The sequence below is a fragment of the Echeneis naucrates genome, chromosome 23 (assembly GCF_900963305.1).
Source record: "Echeneis naucrates chromosome 23, fEcheNa1.1, whole genome shotgun sequence".
Lineage (NCBI taxonomy): Eukaryota > Metazoa > Chordata > Actinopteri > Carangiformes > Echeneidae > Echeneis > Echeneis naucrates.
The window spans coordinates 15,083,395-15,099,786 of NC_042533.1; the positions used below are offsets into that span (position 1 = coordinate 15,083,395).

At 38.9% G+C, this 16,392-nt stretch overlaps 1 protein-coding gene across 2 annotated transcripts in view; it reads left to right on the forward strand.

Annotated features, from left to right (window-relative positions):
- The window catches only part of arhgef39 (Rho guanine nucleotide exchange factor (GEF) 39), a 65,349-nt gene that overhangs the window by 22,058 nt on the left and 26,899 nt on the right, over positions 1–16,392 (forward strand). For both annotated transcript variants that reach the window (XM_029495356.1, XM_029495357.1), the window contains exon 6: positions 14,492–14,562. In XM_029495356.1, coding sequence (XP_029351216.1) covers positions 14,492–14,562 — 71 coding nt within the window. The remainder of the gene's footprint in view (positions 1–14,491; positions 14,563–16,392) is intronic.

Below are 16,392 nucleotides of genomic sequence, written 5' to 3' on the forward strand. Positions count from 1 at the left end.
ATCAGATGCCAGATAATTCTCCCATTGACAGCATATGTTCTTCCTCTCTTTATCCTCAGCCTCTTTCTCTCTTTTTCTGCTGTTTAAGGGGGATTTAAGAGAGGAACTCTTAATTACCAAAGCTCAGACAGACTCCATCTTCTCATTCACTATTCTGCCCTCTAACATTCAGCCTTTACACGTTGCATCCAGCAGAGCCTTGTTGCACCAGGTTTTCACCATTGCCTGTGGTCATCAAAACTGGAAACAAAAATATTGCTGTTTTACCCCATTTGAGATTGTGCCTGATCATTTTGTTCATATTTGTGTGTGACGATTGCCATGTAATCATGCATGCAAGTATACCTGAAATACACATTTGTCTTGGCAGCCACACAGATTTAGTATTCCTAAGGCAACATTAGTATTGGATTGGCAGACGTCTTGGAGATGTATATCCAAAAAGTTGCATTAGCGTATTTTCCCATGTCTTGGAAAACTGCACTGAAAAGCTCTGCATTATCCCAGAAACATGAGAGCAATGAGAAAATAAAGGAAAGGTGAGCTTTCGTTATACAGGAGAGAGTGAACATGGATGCATGAATACAGTAAAGAGTCTCAGATGTAAAGGTAAAGAGTCAGCCCATCTCACAGCATCACAACATCTCTATTACATGATAGATGGATATACCACTTGGAGTACTCAACTGTGGATCTGTAGAGATGAGATGAGTGGGGCCTTAATTAAGATACAAGCAAGCAGCTTGATAAACCAGTGTCATGATATCTGCTGCACTGGAAAGAACGTTTCAGCCCATTTCTCCTCCTTGTTCCACTAATTAACAAGCAAGATCAAGACCGCATGAAATTATGTCAAACAAAAACTAGGGTCCCACAAAAGAGATTTTGACAGTTCGTGGAACGTCTGAGGCCTACATGTGCGCTGCATCAAATGATAATAATTACATCTGTCACAGGGACTACACATTTTGCAACATAGCAGGTGACTGATGAAAGGAAAACAACAGCCAAAGCAGGACTCAAGTGTGAAATCTGTGACCCATCGACAGCAGTGCTCTAGATTATGGAACAGCAGCACCATTTCCTTGAACACTCTCCAAAGGGTGTGGAATATTTGAGATAATGTTGACACAACAGCTATATACAAACAAAACCCTCACTCACTTAAGCCTGGTTTATGGTCCTGTGTTAAATCAATGCTGTACCTACGTCATAGGGTAGGGAGGCTCGATGTAGCCCCTGGCGTAGCCTGACATGCACCTCCCAAAACATCTAACTATGTGTCGAGGCAACACAGACCAAGAGGGCTGTGATTGGTTTGCTTGATAGCAAGCTTAAGAAATAATCAATTAGAGACAGCGATAACCATTCAGGAAAGGCGCACTCTGGTGGTGAATCACACTGCAACAAAATGGAGTGATGGAAAATCATAGGTACTGCATTGATTTAATGTAGGACCATACACCAGGTTTTAGACATGCCATATGTTTACTAAACAGCACCTGAGCAAAGAGTGTTTAGATTCACCTTAGCTACCAACAACCTGCAAAAGTAAAGAAGTTAATTGCTCAATAAATATTCTTCACCGGTAAACATCAAACAGCAAATAAAAGTATATAGATGGGGAAATGTACAATATTTCCAAGTTTGCAATGTAAGTCATTGTTGTAATGTTGTTGGAGTTGGAATGTTAGCATTTATAAGATGCTTGGACACTCTTAGTCTACACTGTAAAAAAAAAACAAAAAAAAAACAGCTTATTATTTTACAGTTTATTTACTTTTTCTACATTAAGTAAAAATGCTATAAAGATATGGTATATGCTATAAATATTTTTTTTAAATATTGACCATAAAATAAAGGCTATAATCTGTTATTAATATAATGAAATATCAACAGAATTATTAAATATTTTTATGGTCTTGAATGTAAAAAAAGACTGTTAGTTATTTTACAGAGAATTGTTTTTACAATTACAATACAGAGATTTTTACTGTAGACATTGTCGTTTTACAGTTAAACTGTTGTAGAATAAAAATAAAATCTGTAGAATGTTAAACAAATGTATGAACTTGCACAAAAAATAAAAAATATAGCAAAAATATATTATGTTATATATATTATATATTTAATTTAAATAAAGACTTGTTTTTATTCAGTATTATTTTGTAATTTCATAGGATTATCCATTTATTCATTAGAACATTCCATAAAAGCACAGATATCTGGATGTAAAATACAAAAAAATGATGTAACATTACATTCAAATAACCTTCCTTTAACAACAATGAATGTATCTTGAGAGATTTAGGCTTTTATTTTATGGGAATATCCAGTCTATTTACAGTAATATAGTTTTTATTCTATACCAAAAATAAGATCATGGGACAATAGCTTACAAAAACATATTACTTTATATAAATATTATTTGACAGCAATAACAAGCAACTATCCAATGTATCTACAGTCTCTCTAAGACGTAAACCCCATACATTAATAGGAGAAGCCTGTAAATATATCAAGGAATTCCTTGTAATTACTATTAAATTATGTGTATATAAAGAAAAATCCATAAATTTACGAGAATAGCCCGTAAATATGTTGGAGAGTTGCTTGTAATTGCACAATATTGTTTTCTTATACAGTGTAAAACCAACATTTACCAGGCATTTACCATAAATGGTTTGGATAATCACAGTAAATAAAAGCCTAAAGCTCTCAAGATACCATGAATGGGTGTTAAAATAAGGTGTTTAAATGTAATTTTTCTGTGCTTTAAATCCAGATGTTGGACATTTAAAGGGCAGTTTTTGTGGATGGATTGGATAACCATATGAATTTACCAAAGATTACTGTATGAAAACAGCAGTCTTCATTTAAATTAGGTAATTTCAATGTATTCCCACAATGTTTTTTCATTTTTTGGGCAGATTTATACATTTAACATTCCAGCAATGTTTTAAAATTAGATTTTTTGAAATTTTTATTTTACAAAATAAAAAAAACAGAGACTGTAAAAACGCAGAGAGGTTCACAGTAAATATCCGTATTTTTAAAAGAAGTCCCTGTAGAATAACTGAAGGTTTTTTACTGTCATTCGACAGTAAGTGGAAACATTTGCTGCCATACATTTTACAGTTTTTTTTGTTTTTTGTTTTTTTTTACAGTGTACCATGACATCACATATTGCCATTTTCAAGGCTGCAGTTTGGAATTTGACTATCAGCAAACTAATGCTTCCCTGTAAATGTAGATGAATCAAACATTTACAGTTAATGTATTGTGTCACAAGCAGATGTAGTTTTTTCACTTTTTTTGAGGACACCAATTTTTTCTTTTTGACTTTTCACTGCATTTAAGGTAAGGCTTTACTCTCACTTAATGCCTCTTGTTCCACTAGATTGAAATGGCTGCTCTGCACTTTAGTTACCAAATGCCATGATGAACCAAAGAGCTTCATCAACGACCCTAACCCTATGCTTCATTCAGAGTAAGCATGCTCAACTAAGCTGAAATAAGTCAACTAAATTTAATTTAATCAGGTCATTTGGAACTGAACAAAACCAGGTTTCTGACCTCAGCATTGGAATTAAACCTGGAACAGGCCTACATCTCATTTATTAAACCAGTGGGGAAGTGAGTGCACCCTCCATCTGATACGCAAGTATGCAGACTGTTGTTGTAGTTGACTCTGACGCATAATCAGTTGTCTTCCTTCTCTCACAATCATCCTTTCCCTTTGCATTTCCCATCATCACCATTGATTCATCTGTTCATCGGGAGACTCAAGGGATGCAGTTAATTGTATGAGGATTTTAAGTGCATGACTTGATTATCGGCAGTGGCTGGTCCTTACCTTGCTCCAGCTCCGGAGCTTGGAATGGCAGGAAATTGGTGTCACTTATTACCATTCAAGGATGATGGATGGCGAGCAGGGTAAGGAGTGTGGATACTTATGTCGCTGCCGGGGGAGGAATAAAATCATTGCCTTTATTAAGTGGCATTCACTAAAGCTGACAGAATTGGTGTCCTCCCCACTGAGCCTACCATTATGACAGTGATGGGGTCTTAAGTTGATTGTGGTGGTGAATGGCATCCTTTGCCGTCTGTACTGGCCATGTTTGTGTCGATAATAGATTTGCCACTCTCATACAGATGGCAGCAATTGGATGCCTTGGGATATATCTGCTTCAAGCTGAACACCATTCAGTATAACAAGGGAATGGCCCAGTTGTTGGCCCACTGTAGAGCTAGCATGCTGTATGTAAAGACCATTTATCTTCAGAGGTCTTGTGGTCATTGCCATACATGCTGAGCAGTAAAAGGTACCTTGCTGTGCGGTGTGTTGCTCATGATTGATTATGTCTGTAATTTTTGTTTTTTTTAATTGTCGATTTTAATTGCTTTATATGCTCAAGTAGTTCCTTCATCTCTATCAGCTGAACACAGTCAAGTCCTCCAGCTCAAGGTTGAGGAGTTTCGATTCATGAGTCTGAAAGAGTTCAGAAAAAGTGACACCTAAATAGCTCCTCCCTGCAGGTGTTCCATTGTCTGTCAGTTGACCTTGATTATTGACCAAGCTTGAAGTGAGGCTTCCAGTGAGACAAAGTGCCTCAACTCTGCAACAGTGTTTTGTTGTGAATCATTAGTTGCTGATTCTAATGACCTTGACCTGAGACCACATTTCATGGCTGAGAGGAAAAGTTCTTCAATATGAATATTATTGAATTAGTATTGTTTAAGTTGCCTGTGTGGGTGTATTAATGCCTTTGATATCTTTGGATATGGAAGGATCACTCAACATGAAAAGCTTTGATGTGTCTTAAAATTTTTGGTTCATACTCAGTGAAGAAAGAAAACAAGAATATGCGTACCATGAATGAGATGAGGAGACCCCTCCATTCAGTGCTATGGTTTTATGGGCCTCAAAGTATGTGAATTAGCATGTCTTTTATGCCTGTCTACAGCTTCAGCCAACTTCCTGTTGGCACTCGGCACATCAATGAGATAGAATCATTTATTTAAATGGTTTAAATGGTTTTCCTAACACTGTCTCCTACATCCAGTGTTTAATTACAATTAAGCTGCAATGGCAAATATGTTTTGTAGCAAACTCAATTTCGACTGGATTATATTTTAACCTAATGAGGCTTTGTTTTTAAAGTAGGCATTTGGCTGTCTGAAGTCTGAAATAGGATTTTTTTGACAAAATCTGTTTATATTTTCATTAGAATATCTGATCTTGGACAAGTGTCCTGAATTATAAGGCAATGCTATCATTGAATGAGAATTGTAAAGCCCTTTATTTTTTCACTTTGCCGGGCCTACCTTCACTCATCTCTCAATTTTGGTTACATCTAGTTTTATGGCAACCAGGTTTTTCTATCACCTGAATTAATTTTACTGGAATAAAATCCAATTTGATTTCACTTATAAAGCATTGAAATATAGCAGAAGTTTTCTGGGGGCACTTTTTGTATGGAGCAAGTTTAGACTATTGTATTTACATTGTCCCTTCGTGAGCAGCACTCCATAGAAAGGAAGAACAGGTGGAAACCTTGAACAGAGCCTTTCTCTTGTGTGGCATCAATGCGATTTAACAGGCAGGGATGATGGAGGGGGTGAGAGGGAGAGAAAGAGCAAAGGCTAGGGAGGAGCTCACTGCACCATGGACATAGATTTTAAGCCTACTCTCACCCTTGGAGAGAGGGTATCTGCCTCCTAGACCCAAGCTGGGTAGAATAGGAGGGAGAGACATCAATGATCAGGCTCCTCTCCTGTGAAGCCTGGTCAAGCCATGCCCAGCTGACATTGGGCGAAGGCAGGGTACACCTTGGGCAGGTTGCTTATCTAATGTATTTAAAGACAAACAACCATTTGCACTCCCACCTCAGGCCTCTTGGCAATTTACAGTTACCAGTTGACTTAAACCTGCATGTCTTTGGAGTGTGGGAGGAAACTGGAGAACCCTAAGAGAACACACGAAGAGAGGAAGAATATGCAATCTCCATGCAAAAAAGCTGCAGGCACAGGAATCAAACCCAGAACCTTCTTGCTGTTCACAAAGTTGAGCACCATTCCACTGTCCGTCAAAAATTAGACTACTTTCTCTGTAAAATTTATTTTTACATTCATTTATTTTTTTGGCTTTTCCCTATTTGGGAACCACAGCAAATCAGCTCTGTGACTTGCATTTTTGATCTAGCCACATTTTTCACACCAGATGCCCTTCCTGTGGCAACCCTCCAAAGTTGTCTGGGTTTGGGTAAGGCACAAGCCTGTCTACCACTATCTAGCTATCTACCTATCAAAACAATAAAATTAGAGAATCTTCTTAACAAGAGTAAGACAAACGCTGAGAAATTAAGAAACAGCAATTCATATATGTGATGCACAAAACAAGAGCAAATTTTGAAATTTCTGCCACAGAGGCCTATGTGGGCCCTTGGGAGAGGATAATTTGGCCTTAAGCACACAGCACACAGTAACAAAAGCTTCAGTCATAGAAGAGTTTGAAGTGTTTTCGAACTTCCATGTTTGCAGAATTCTTTTAGTCTCCCTTTGGAGCTAGATAAAGGACTCTTCACAGTCATTTTATATTTTATATTAATTGCTTAAGTTTGGACAGTGCAGTATCTCATATTCTGTATTTACCACAAGTGAGCAATTCCTTTGCTTTTAAGCTTTTAAGTTGAGTAATTACCCACAAGCCCATGCCATGTTCACTAACCCATGCAGAAGGCTGCCAGCGCCTCTTGTCTCTTAATTACAAATTTGAATCCTTAATGCATGTATGGGAAGCAAAATAATCAGACAGATATTTTCTCCATCTCTTTTTTTTCCTTTGCCGACATGTGTGCAAATGCCCAAATGACCTGACGTGTCTGTCAGGAAGTGTAAGGGTGGAGGGGGAGGCCTGCATATCATCTACATATTACAAAGGTATAGCAGCCCCTGTTGCAGCAGTGGCAGGAACATCCCTTTAGTAGCATGTGGTTTCTTAAACTGCACTCTTCAATAGAATATCTGAACAGTTCTAAATATTGTTCCGATTACATTATTGTCTCAGTATTCTTCCTTTGCTGCTAATGAGCAGACAGAAAAACTAAATGAGTTCCATTTACATTATTAGGAATGTACCGTAATGATGATCATCACAGTGTTGCTTTTTTGTCACACAGTTGCTTTAATTAGATTTTGTATCTCCAGTCTTTTACAACAAAAAATTCCATTGTAAGTTCCAGTGCTAATACCTGTAATGTATTTGTTATTACAAGTGTTGTGAGATCCAGAAAGGCGGGGTAGGAGATTCCCATCTCCCACACCCCTCAGACTTTAAAGAGACTGTTGCCTCCACAGAGATTTCCCAGATCTCTGCTAAGTGCCATCCTGGACTTTTATCAAACAATAAATTGCAGTCCATGCCATAAATCAGTATAAACCTGCCTAACCCCGCAGAGAGATACCCCTTCTCTGACCCTCCACTCGGGTCAGCCTGATAACTTTATCAGCCAGCGGACGCAAATTGCTGCTCTGGAATGCAAACAGGCCAACCAGGATACAAAGATTGATATAAGAAGAAATGTATTATTTCAATCAAATAAGAGACTGCAAACATGCCGGATTGATTCCCCCGCGAGAAGAGCACTTCACAGCTGTTTGAACCATTTTTCTACGAGATAGTTTGGCTGGGATAGAATTTACACCGGACAATGAACTATTCCAATTATGTAACAACAGCAGCACCTGAATGACAAACCACCGGAGCCGATGGCATATTGCCTGAGCAGCATAATCAAATCAAATCAGATTTATTTGTATAGCGCCAAATCAATTATTTAAAGAGACCAACAGATCCCCCGATGAGCAAGCACTTGGCGACAGTGGCAAGGAAAAACTTCCTTTAAGAGGTAGAAACCTCAAGCAGAACCACGTTCGGGGGGGCGGCCATCTGCCTCGACCGGTTGGGTTGAGAGTGGGAGAGAGAGAGAGAGAGAGTGTGAGATAGGCATTGGGGGGAGGGTATAGGCAGCAACATGTTGCTGCATGAAATTCATGGAGTTGAGCTGTAGTACAGAATTCATGAAGATATGGGACAAGCAGGTGTTGCAGGAACATGGGATGGCAATGAGTCACCACCTGCAGGATGAAGACAGGGAGAGAGAGGAGAGGAACTGGGAGAAACAGAGACTTTGGCAGAACATGGTTAGTAAATGCAGTATAAATGCTTAGAACTGGGGGTGAAACTGTTTTTTAAGAAGGATGGTTCCTATCAGCGCATGCAAGGGGGGAGGAAGGGAGAGGGAGGGAGAGAGAAAGAAGGAGGGGGAGAGAGGGTGACAGGGAGAGACAGAGAGAAAGTAGCCTAGGCCTATAGCAGCATAGCTAAAGAGTAGAGGACTTTAACTTTTTAACTATAAGCTCTGTCATACAGGAAAGTTTTAAGCCTGGTCTTGAAAATTACTAGAGTCCGCCCGATACTGGAAGTTGGTTCCATAGAAGAGGAGCCTGATAACTGAACGATCTGCCTCCAGATTTACTCTTGGAGACTCTAGGAACCACAAGTAAACCTCCATCTAGAGAGCGGAGTGGCCTGCTAGGACAGTGAGGAACTATGAGCTCTCTGAGATACAATGGAGTTTGGCCATTAAGAGCTTTATATGATAAAGAAGGATTTTGAATTCTACTCTATATTTTACTGGCAGCCAATGAAGAGCAGCTAACACAGGAGAGATATGATCTCTTTTCCTAGTTCCTGTTAGTATTCGTGCAGCAGCGTTCTGAATCAACTGAAGGCCAATAATCTATGTGCTTGGTTGTTGCCTATAACTGTTCTGTAAAAAGAAACTTCATACACATATGTTTCTGATTTTCCACAGCCAGTCAAGACATGCATGAAAATGTTCTCTTAGTTCATTTGAATCAAATAAAACCATGTCCACCAAAGTAACCACAACAAGCAGAGAAAACTGTACTTACTGTACAATACATTTATCTTTGTTTTATATATAACTCCAAAGTTGGGTGAATGAAAGGTGTAATTAAAATCCAAACACCACCCTTGCTATGCCCTGAATATAAAGGGAGAGAGAAATTCAACTGGACCAAATTCGTGCCGACAACCATACCATACCAGTGGGTCAGCCCCCAAATAAAAGTAGTCAAAATGAAATGTTATGGAGTCTTGGTAGAGTTCTGAGGAAGTTCTGAAGAGGAGCGCTTCCCCCCGAGACCCAACGAATCAATAACAACCACAACAGAAAAAGAAACTCAGAAGTCAGGATTTAGCCGCTAAGCTACAAGGATTAAGTTCCAACTTGAATCCAGGCTCCTGGAGACCGGAAAAAGTTTGGCTGCACGGCACTCAGCCTCCAGCATCTGAAGTTGCCGTGGTTACCAGGGCTGCTCGAGTCTGTTTTCATCAGGAAAGAGAAGAATAATTTGGTTATTAACTAAATAACCAAGCTAATCACATGAAAGACAACACTGCTGCTGAAGAGGGACGAGCCAGGCCGACAGCCACTTAAGCCGAGGACCAATCTAGCTTGGGAGGCCACAACATAGGACCTCGATGGAGCCGCTCTCGTCTGACATCTCCTGCTCGTTTCGTGGCCAGTTGAGTCGTCCGCCAAGTAAGGTGGTGTTTATCTGCTTCCCCAGCGGGTTGTTCTGAGTGGTGTGAGGAATGGCTGTTAGACAACAGTGAATCAAATTTTAGTTTGAGAGCTCTCCTTCCTCAGAGAGACTCCCCCTTGTATTTTGATAAACAATCTGCCATTCATTCCCCAAATCCGCAAGAATCACCAGCCGTTTAATTATCATTGTTATATTATGATATTCTTTTTAAATATCCAAGCTCAACTGTTTCACCTAGTTTATGCTTTGACTTGCGCCTGTATATCATGACCACATTTTTATTTACCCCCTTTAATTGATAAAAACCCCCATAAATTAAGCCATTGTTACAATCCTTCCTTCAGTAATTGTTCTTAAATTAATCCGCAGTAAAGCACATCCCTTCCAGATTGAGATTTGATAAGACGCAATGCTGTACACAATCCTAGGCACAACACAAGATGAGACCAGAAAAGTAGGAAGTGAAATGATTCCTATCTCTAAGTGTCTCTTAATTGAATGGGACTTAATTGGAGCTTTTTTTGATTCTGTTTCATTTCTAATGAGTAGTCAAACAAGAACGCCTTTCTTCTCTACCACCAACAGACCCACCACTGTGCTAATAAATTCATGCTTTTTCAGCAAGCATTTAATTCCACATTCCTGGAACCAGACTATAGGCTGTATAGTATAAAAAGTGGGCATAGACTCTCTGTCTGAAAAGTGAAGTCAATACTGAAGAGCCTTAAACATGTTTTCTACCTGATGACAACCAGGGAGTGACTCCACTGGTTGTTTAAAAGAAAAATAAAAAAAAGAAGTCTCACTGTATTGAATTATGAAAATTTGTTCATTTGCTTGATTAGCTTAGTAACTGTTCCTAATGAGGTAATGGTCTCGATTTCTAGTTTCAAGTCTTCTTGAATAGAACAAGGTGTAATTTTTTTAAATGATGGCCCCATTTAAAAGAAAATAGACCAAAGACCAGTGCAAGACCAGTGCACCACCCAATGAGGATAGAGTACAGAACAGTTAAGATCCAGCCCTCAATCCTCCTCAGTGCAACCTTCTCCGAATTCTGTTGTGCTTGGGCCTTGTTGGGCCTTGTTGGGCCTTTTAAGGCCCGATAACAGCTCTAAAACACGCACATGGATGTGCGTGTTTGCTGATTTGCAGGCTTCATTCATGGCAATACACATTGTAGGAGTCCCGTTGATTGAAACAATTGAGTCCTCACAGCACTGTGAAAACTGTATTAAAAATATACAACATAAAAAACATTTCACAAGGCTGTTTCCACGTACACACAAATATTACAAGAATAAAAAAAAAAAGATCTTGATTAAATTATGCAACGTTGAAAATCATACATATATGGTTCTCCAGGTTATAAATCACAAACAAACAAACATACCTCACCGTGCTTGCCAAGGAATGCATCCATGAGAAACAAATCCTTGTGTGGGCAACAGCTTTAAAAAAATTGTGCAGATTATGTGCAAATGGCAATTATAGTCTGCCAGGCCCAAGTGGAGTATTGCTGACTGCAGATTGCCTTGAAGGCTGAGCCAACTACAGAGCTACCTGTGCTATTTTAGCAGCACAGGTGCATAGCATTTCCGGGACAACTCGCACATACAGGTTATATGGAATTTGACTCTGGTGTTTTAAACGTGGACATGGGAAAGACAGAAATAAAAGATAAAAGATGAAAAAATATATGTACATTGAAATTAGAATATTAGAAATATGCAATGTGCAAATGTGCAACTGTTTCACGAGGTAGACAGTCGACTTATGGGGAGAGCCTGTTTTTAAGTCTGGTAGTTGTGGCAAACAGTGTTCTGTAGCCCCTACCTGAGGGAAACGATCCGAGCAGATTGTGTCCGTGGTGTAAGGGGTCTACCCAGTTCCTGGCTCTGGACCTGTAAAGGTCCTGGATGGAGGCCAGTTCAGCCCCAATGATCTTTTCTGCAGACCTTATAATCTGTTGCAGTCTGTTCATGTCCTGCTAGGTGGCCGATCCAAACCAGACAGTAATGGAAGTGCACAGAACAGAGTGGATGATGGCGGTGTATAAGGTGACCAGGAGCTCATGAGGCAGGTTGAACTTTCTCAGCTGACGCAGAAAGTACAACCTCTGCTGGGCTTTTTCCTTACAGAGTCTATGTGGTCTCAGGAGACTGTGGTTCCCAGGAACTTGAACGAGTCCACACAACAAAACTGTACTGTTGAGGATTGTGGGGGGGGGTTCTTCCTAAAATCCACTGTCATCTCCATACAAAATCCGGAAAATTTATGATGTTGAAAAATAAATTCCATATAGACCATGCCCATAACCCAGCCCATGTTACTAAAAATTTTATAAAAATATCAACATTAGCACATGTACAAAGTTTCAGTATGGTCCTTTACACGTGTATTAAATTTTTTAGGAAAATATATTAGCCACTATTATCATAATCCATTATTTTAGGCAATTTCAAGAAGTTATTACTAAACTTCATACATTAACATTTAAACATTAGTTAAAGCCTCTCAGATGTGAGTGTTTGATGGCTTTCTTTGCTGTACTAAGACTGGATGAATATATCAAAAATATTATTCACATTGCAACATGGCCAAATCCAATATCCAAATCACAGGAACTGATGTAACGGTATCACAATATTGTTCTGTATTGTCAGCACCGTAAGAGTTGTGGTGCTACAGAGATACCCCAGACTACAAGGGTATTCTGTATTCTCTAGATATAAAGCAAAAAAAGTATCTTACTTTTGTGTAAGTTATATGTGACTTAATTTAATATTTGGGGATTTTTGGCCATTACAATTAAAAGAAAGCCCTGGCCACTTTTCACAAGTCTTACAGACACAAAGTGAATCATCAATTCATTAAAAAATATTCAAAATTCAGGAAGTCCTCGTTACATATAATGGGTCTCAGGATTTATGGATAATAAGGTCAACAAGCAAAGAACTTATCGTGAAGCATGAAGAACTGCCATTGTGTTGTTGTTTATCCACAAAGCACTCAAACACGATTGCATTGCTTAGTTGTCACTCTAAAACATCTCATCCCACTAATGCCAGCACATGAACTAGCGGCATTGGTGAATACTCAGCTAGCATCACTAATGGCCTCTCTCACTGGCACCACTGTGTCTCTCAAACAAGCTCAGACTGCACAAACAGGAGCTGCAGAGACAGACACTGGAAATCAATGTCACTAGTCAATGCACTTCAAGGTCGCATCATCCCAGGACAAACGATAAAGATTTCTGAGCATTTCAAAACTGTTACTGCAGATGGTTCTAAAGATATTTAATCGCATGACAAACAGATTTGCTTTTTCTTCAATTTCAGTATGGGAAGTTTTTTTCTCTTAAATGTAAGGTTTTCCGCATTGTATTCTTATTATCAGGCTGCATGTATATCTAATTTCTACTTCATTAAACAGCGCAGTGTAAAAGGTATTGGCATTTGAAGCCTCCTATTTGAGTAAGATGCAATATGAGTAGCACAGAGCACTTGAGGCCTACGTAACCGTTATTATAAAATGGGACTGTGAATTTCTTCTTTATAACAAAATGAAAAGACTATCCTTACTTTCAAGCAAGTAATGGCAGAACACATTCAGCGGCATTCAGACGATAGGCTGCAGTAAAGGCAGAGGTCAAGCTAACTTAAGCAGGTGTAATATACAAAAATATAGCTACGCTAATATATGATGATTAAAGAATTAGCTAAACTGTTTAGGGGTGTGAGCTTATTGTGATAATTGTGATTAATTATTTTAAATAATCATATTTAAAGCGTTATGTTTTTTAATTGAGTGAATCAAATTTTTAATCTCCAACTTTAGTGTTTCTGTATGCAAGTTGTCTTTTTATAAAATCCATCTGTAGGCGTTGGGATTCTTGTGCTTGAGTTGTTGGGGGTGGAAAACAATGGTCAGTCACACCCTGAGGTGGCCATTGATTGGCTGTCACTGTGTTTGGACTTGTTTAGCATAAGCTGATAGGCTCCCATTGTAGTTGAGAGAGCATGGTGAGGAACGGAGAGGAGACATGAAAATGGAGGAGCGTGTGAGAGTTGTCGGTCCAATGAATGAGAAATGTACATTTCGAAAACACCCATTGATAAAGGTAGAGTGATATGCCTGAAAACAATCAATAAATAATACTTTTAAAACAATAAATGACTTCATAAAGCCACTTTTTTGGTATGTATCAATCTTTTGATCGGCCAAAATAATGTAATGAATTCAATTAAAATACCTCAAGTTGAGGGCTTTTCTCAGCAATTTTTAAGTGAAATAAAAAAAGATTAATTAGACCAATTAATTACAATAATTAATTAAGCTCTCTTTTTTAATCTCTTGACAGCACTAAAACTAATAAGGATAAGAAAATGTTGCTAAGCTTATGAGCAATGCCTTGAGAATGTAGTTAAGATAAAATTCTATGTTATCGAATGTAACTAAGCAAACAGGGTGGGTTGTAGAAATGGAGATTGCTAATTTGCTGCTTATAAAATTTTACTGTATTAACTGGAAAGGGTATGAAATGTAGCCAAAAGGTGAGGCTAGGAAGACAGAACCAAGTTAACAAGATATGCTATGGCATGGTGGCCTAGTTAGGTTTCTCTCCATCTGTAGCGCTCAGGAGCCTCAATCAGATGCTGTGGATATTTTGTGGCCCGTTTCTCTCATGTAACACTTTGTAAGACGCTGCTCCTGATCAGTGGAAACTGGGGAAATTAAGACTTTCATTCTCATTTCGCAAGTCTTTAAGTACCCACTTTTAGCTTTTTCTAGTCACACTTTCAGTCAGTAATTAAAGAGTCACCTTGTTTCTTTTATTGTTTTCTCACAGGTATAAGCATTTCTTGCAAGACTTGGCTGCCAACACTTGTCCAGACAATCCAGAGTTTCAGCAGCTTTCAAGTGAGTTTCTTCTCTGATTATGTTACTGCTCCTATAATAATTTTGCTTCACATAAAGAAATACTTCCAGATTAACCTCTGGGTGTTATTGTGGATGGATGAGTCACAAGCGCACATTTGAAGTTGATGTTGACAACTCTTCCCCTGTCAGGCTCATCACACAAGTTATGTGTGTGATGATGATGATGTGCTTTCGCTATGGAATTCTTCCTACCTGTAAAATGCAGTCTTTAGCTCAGAAAAGTAAAGCAAGGCTGTACGATTTTGAATAAATGAAGACGAAAACAAGCAAAAAAAAAAAAAAACAACAATTTTTATGAAGCTTTCCATGGTACCAATCAGACTTATGGTGAAAGACAGCTCTCATTATCTTCATTTGAGGAAGAAAAGAAAGTGCTCTCCTTCCTTCTCATTCCTCATTTGTTATTATTGTCACAGCAGTGCTTGGCTAGTGGAGAAATGAAAGCGAGGCGAAGCTCAGTATGCGTGTAAGTTCTGGTTTGATGTGGATTTTGACATAATTAATTGGGAGCGGATCAGAGGATATTAAGCGGGAGCTATATTAATAAATAAAATCTCGAACATCAACGCAGATCCTGATAATGACTAATTTCAATCGTCAAATAAACAGCAAATCTGACTCAAGTGCAGATGTACACAAGGAATTATTTATGTGTATCAATTAAAATCTCATTGCTGGTGTGCTGCCTTTGCTTACAAATTAAAACAGCCCCTGACTCTAAGATGAAGGTACATATCTAAAAGTGCTCCACCATCGCCTCTTCCTCTTCTCATTAGAGATCCTTTTTTAAACTTTGCAGCATTTTATTGGGGGTTGTTTTTTTCTGTATGTTTAGAAAAACTTCATACCATCAGCTTGGTTGTATTGTAAAGGGAATAATTTAAAAAAGAAATACTAGACAAATCACATTGTATCTGATTAGGCAAACTAGCAAATAGAATCACAAGAGGCTTTCTTGGTGTTATTGTTTTCTTGTTGTGCTTTTCTGCTTTTCTTCCCCTTTGTCTTCTGAGTTTTCCCAACCCCCCTCCCGCAGCGTTCCTCACAGTGCTTTCAGGTTAAATTTAAATGTTGTAATCACATCACATCGCTTCATCAGGCAGCTTTAATTTTCCACTTCAATACCAGACTGTAATGTGTGAGGGGCAATCTGACCTGCTTTACGCTTTCTCCTGCCAGTTGCTGTTTCTACGACAGTCGGTCAATCACAAGTTAACTACAGCCTAATATAGGTACTGCTTGCTGGTCTGTTGTCCTTTGAATGGAACTGTCATTTAAAAACATTCAATCATTCATTCATTCATCTTTAACCGCTTATCCGTTTCAGGGTCGCAGAGGGCCAGTCCTAGCTCACAATGAGCAAGGGCGGGGTATAGCCTGGACAGCTCGCCAGTCCATCATAGGCCCAACAGACCGAGACAAACAACCACTCACCCTCACACCCAGACTTACGGACAATTTAGAGTCACAAATTAACCCAAACATACATGTCTTTGGATGGTGGGAGGAAACCAAAGTACCCAAGGGAAACTGATGCAAGCACGGGGAGAACATTCAAACTCTGCACAGAAAGGCCTCAGGCCTGCGAACCGAAACTGCGACCCAGCTATTGTGAGGCACTATGCTACCGTGCTGCCAAAAAAACTGAACAGCGGTTGTGAGTTGTATTAACTAATTATCTGTGGAAAAATGTTTCCTGAGCTAATAAATTAAGTGAACCAGCGAAGTTGCCCCTGATGGTCATTAGATAAAATTCAGGTTTAAGGTCTTTCAGCATTTGCTTTACAGGCCCAGTCTGTTAAATGGATT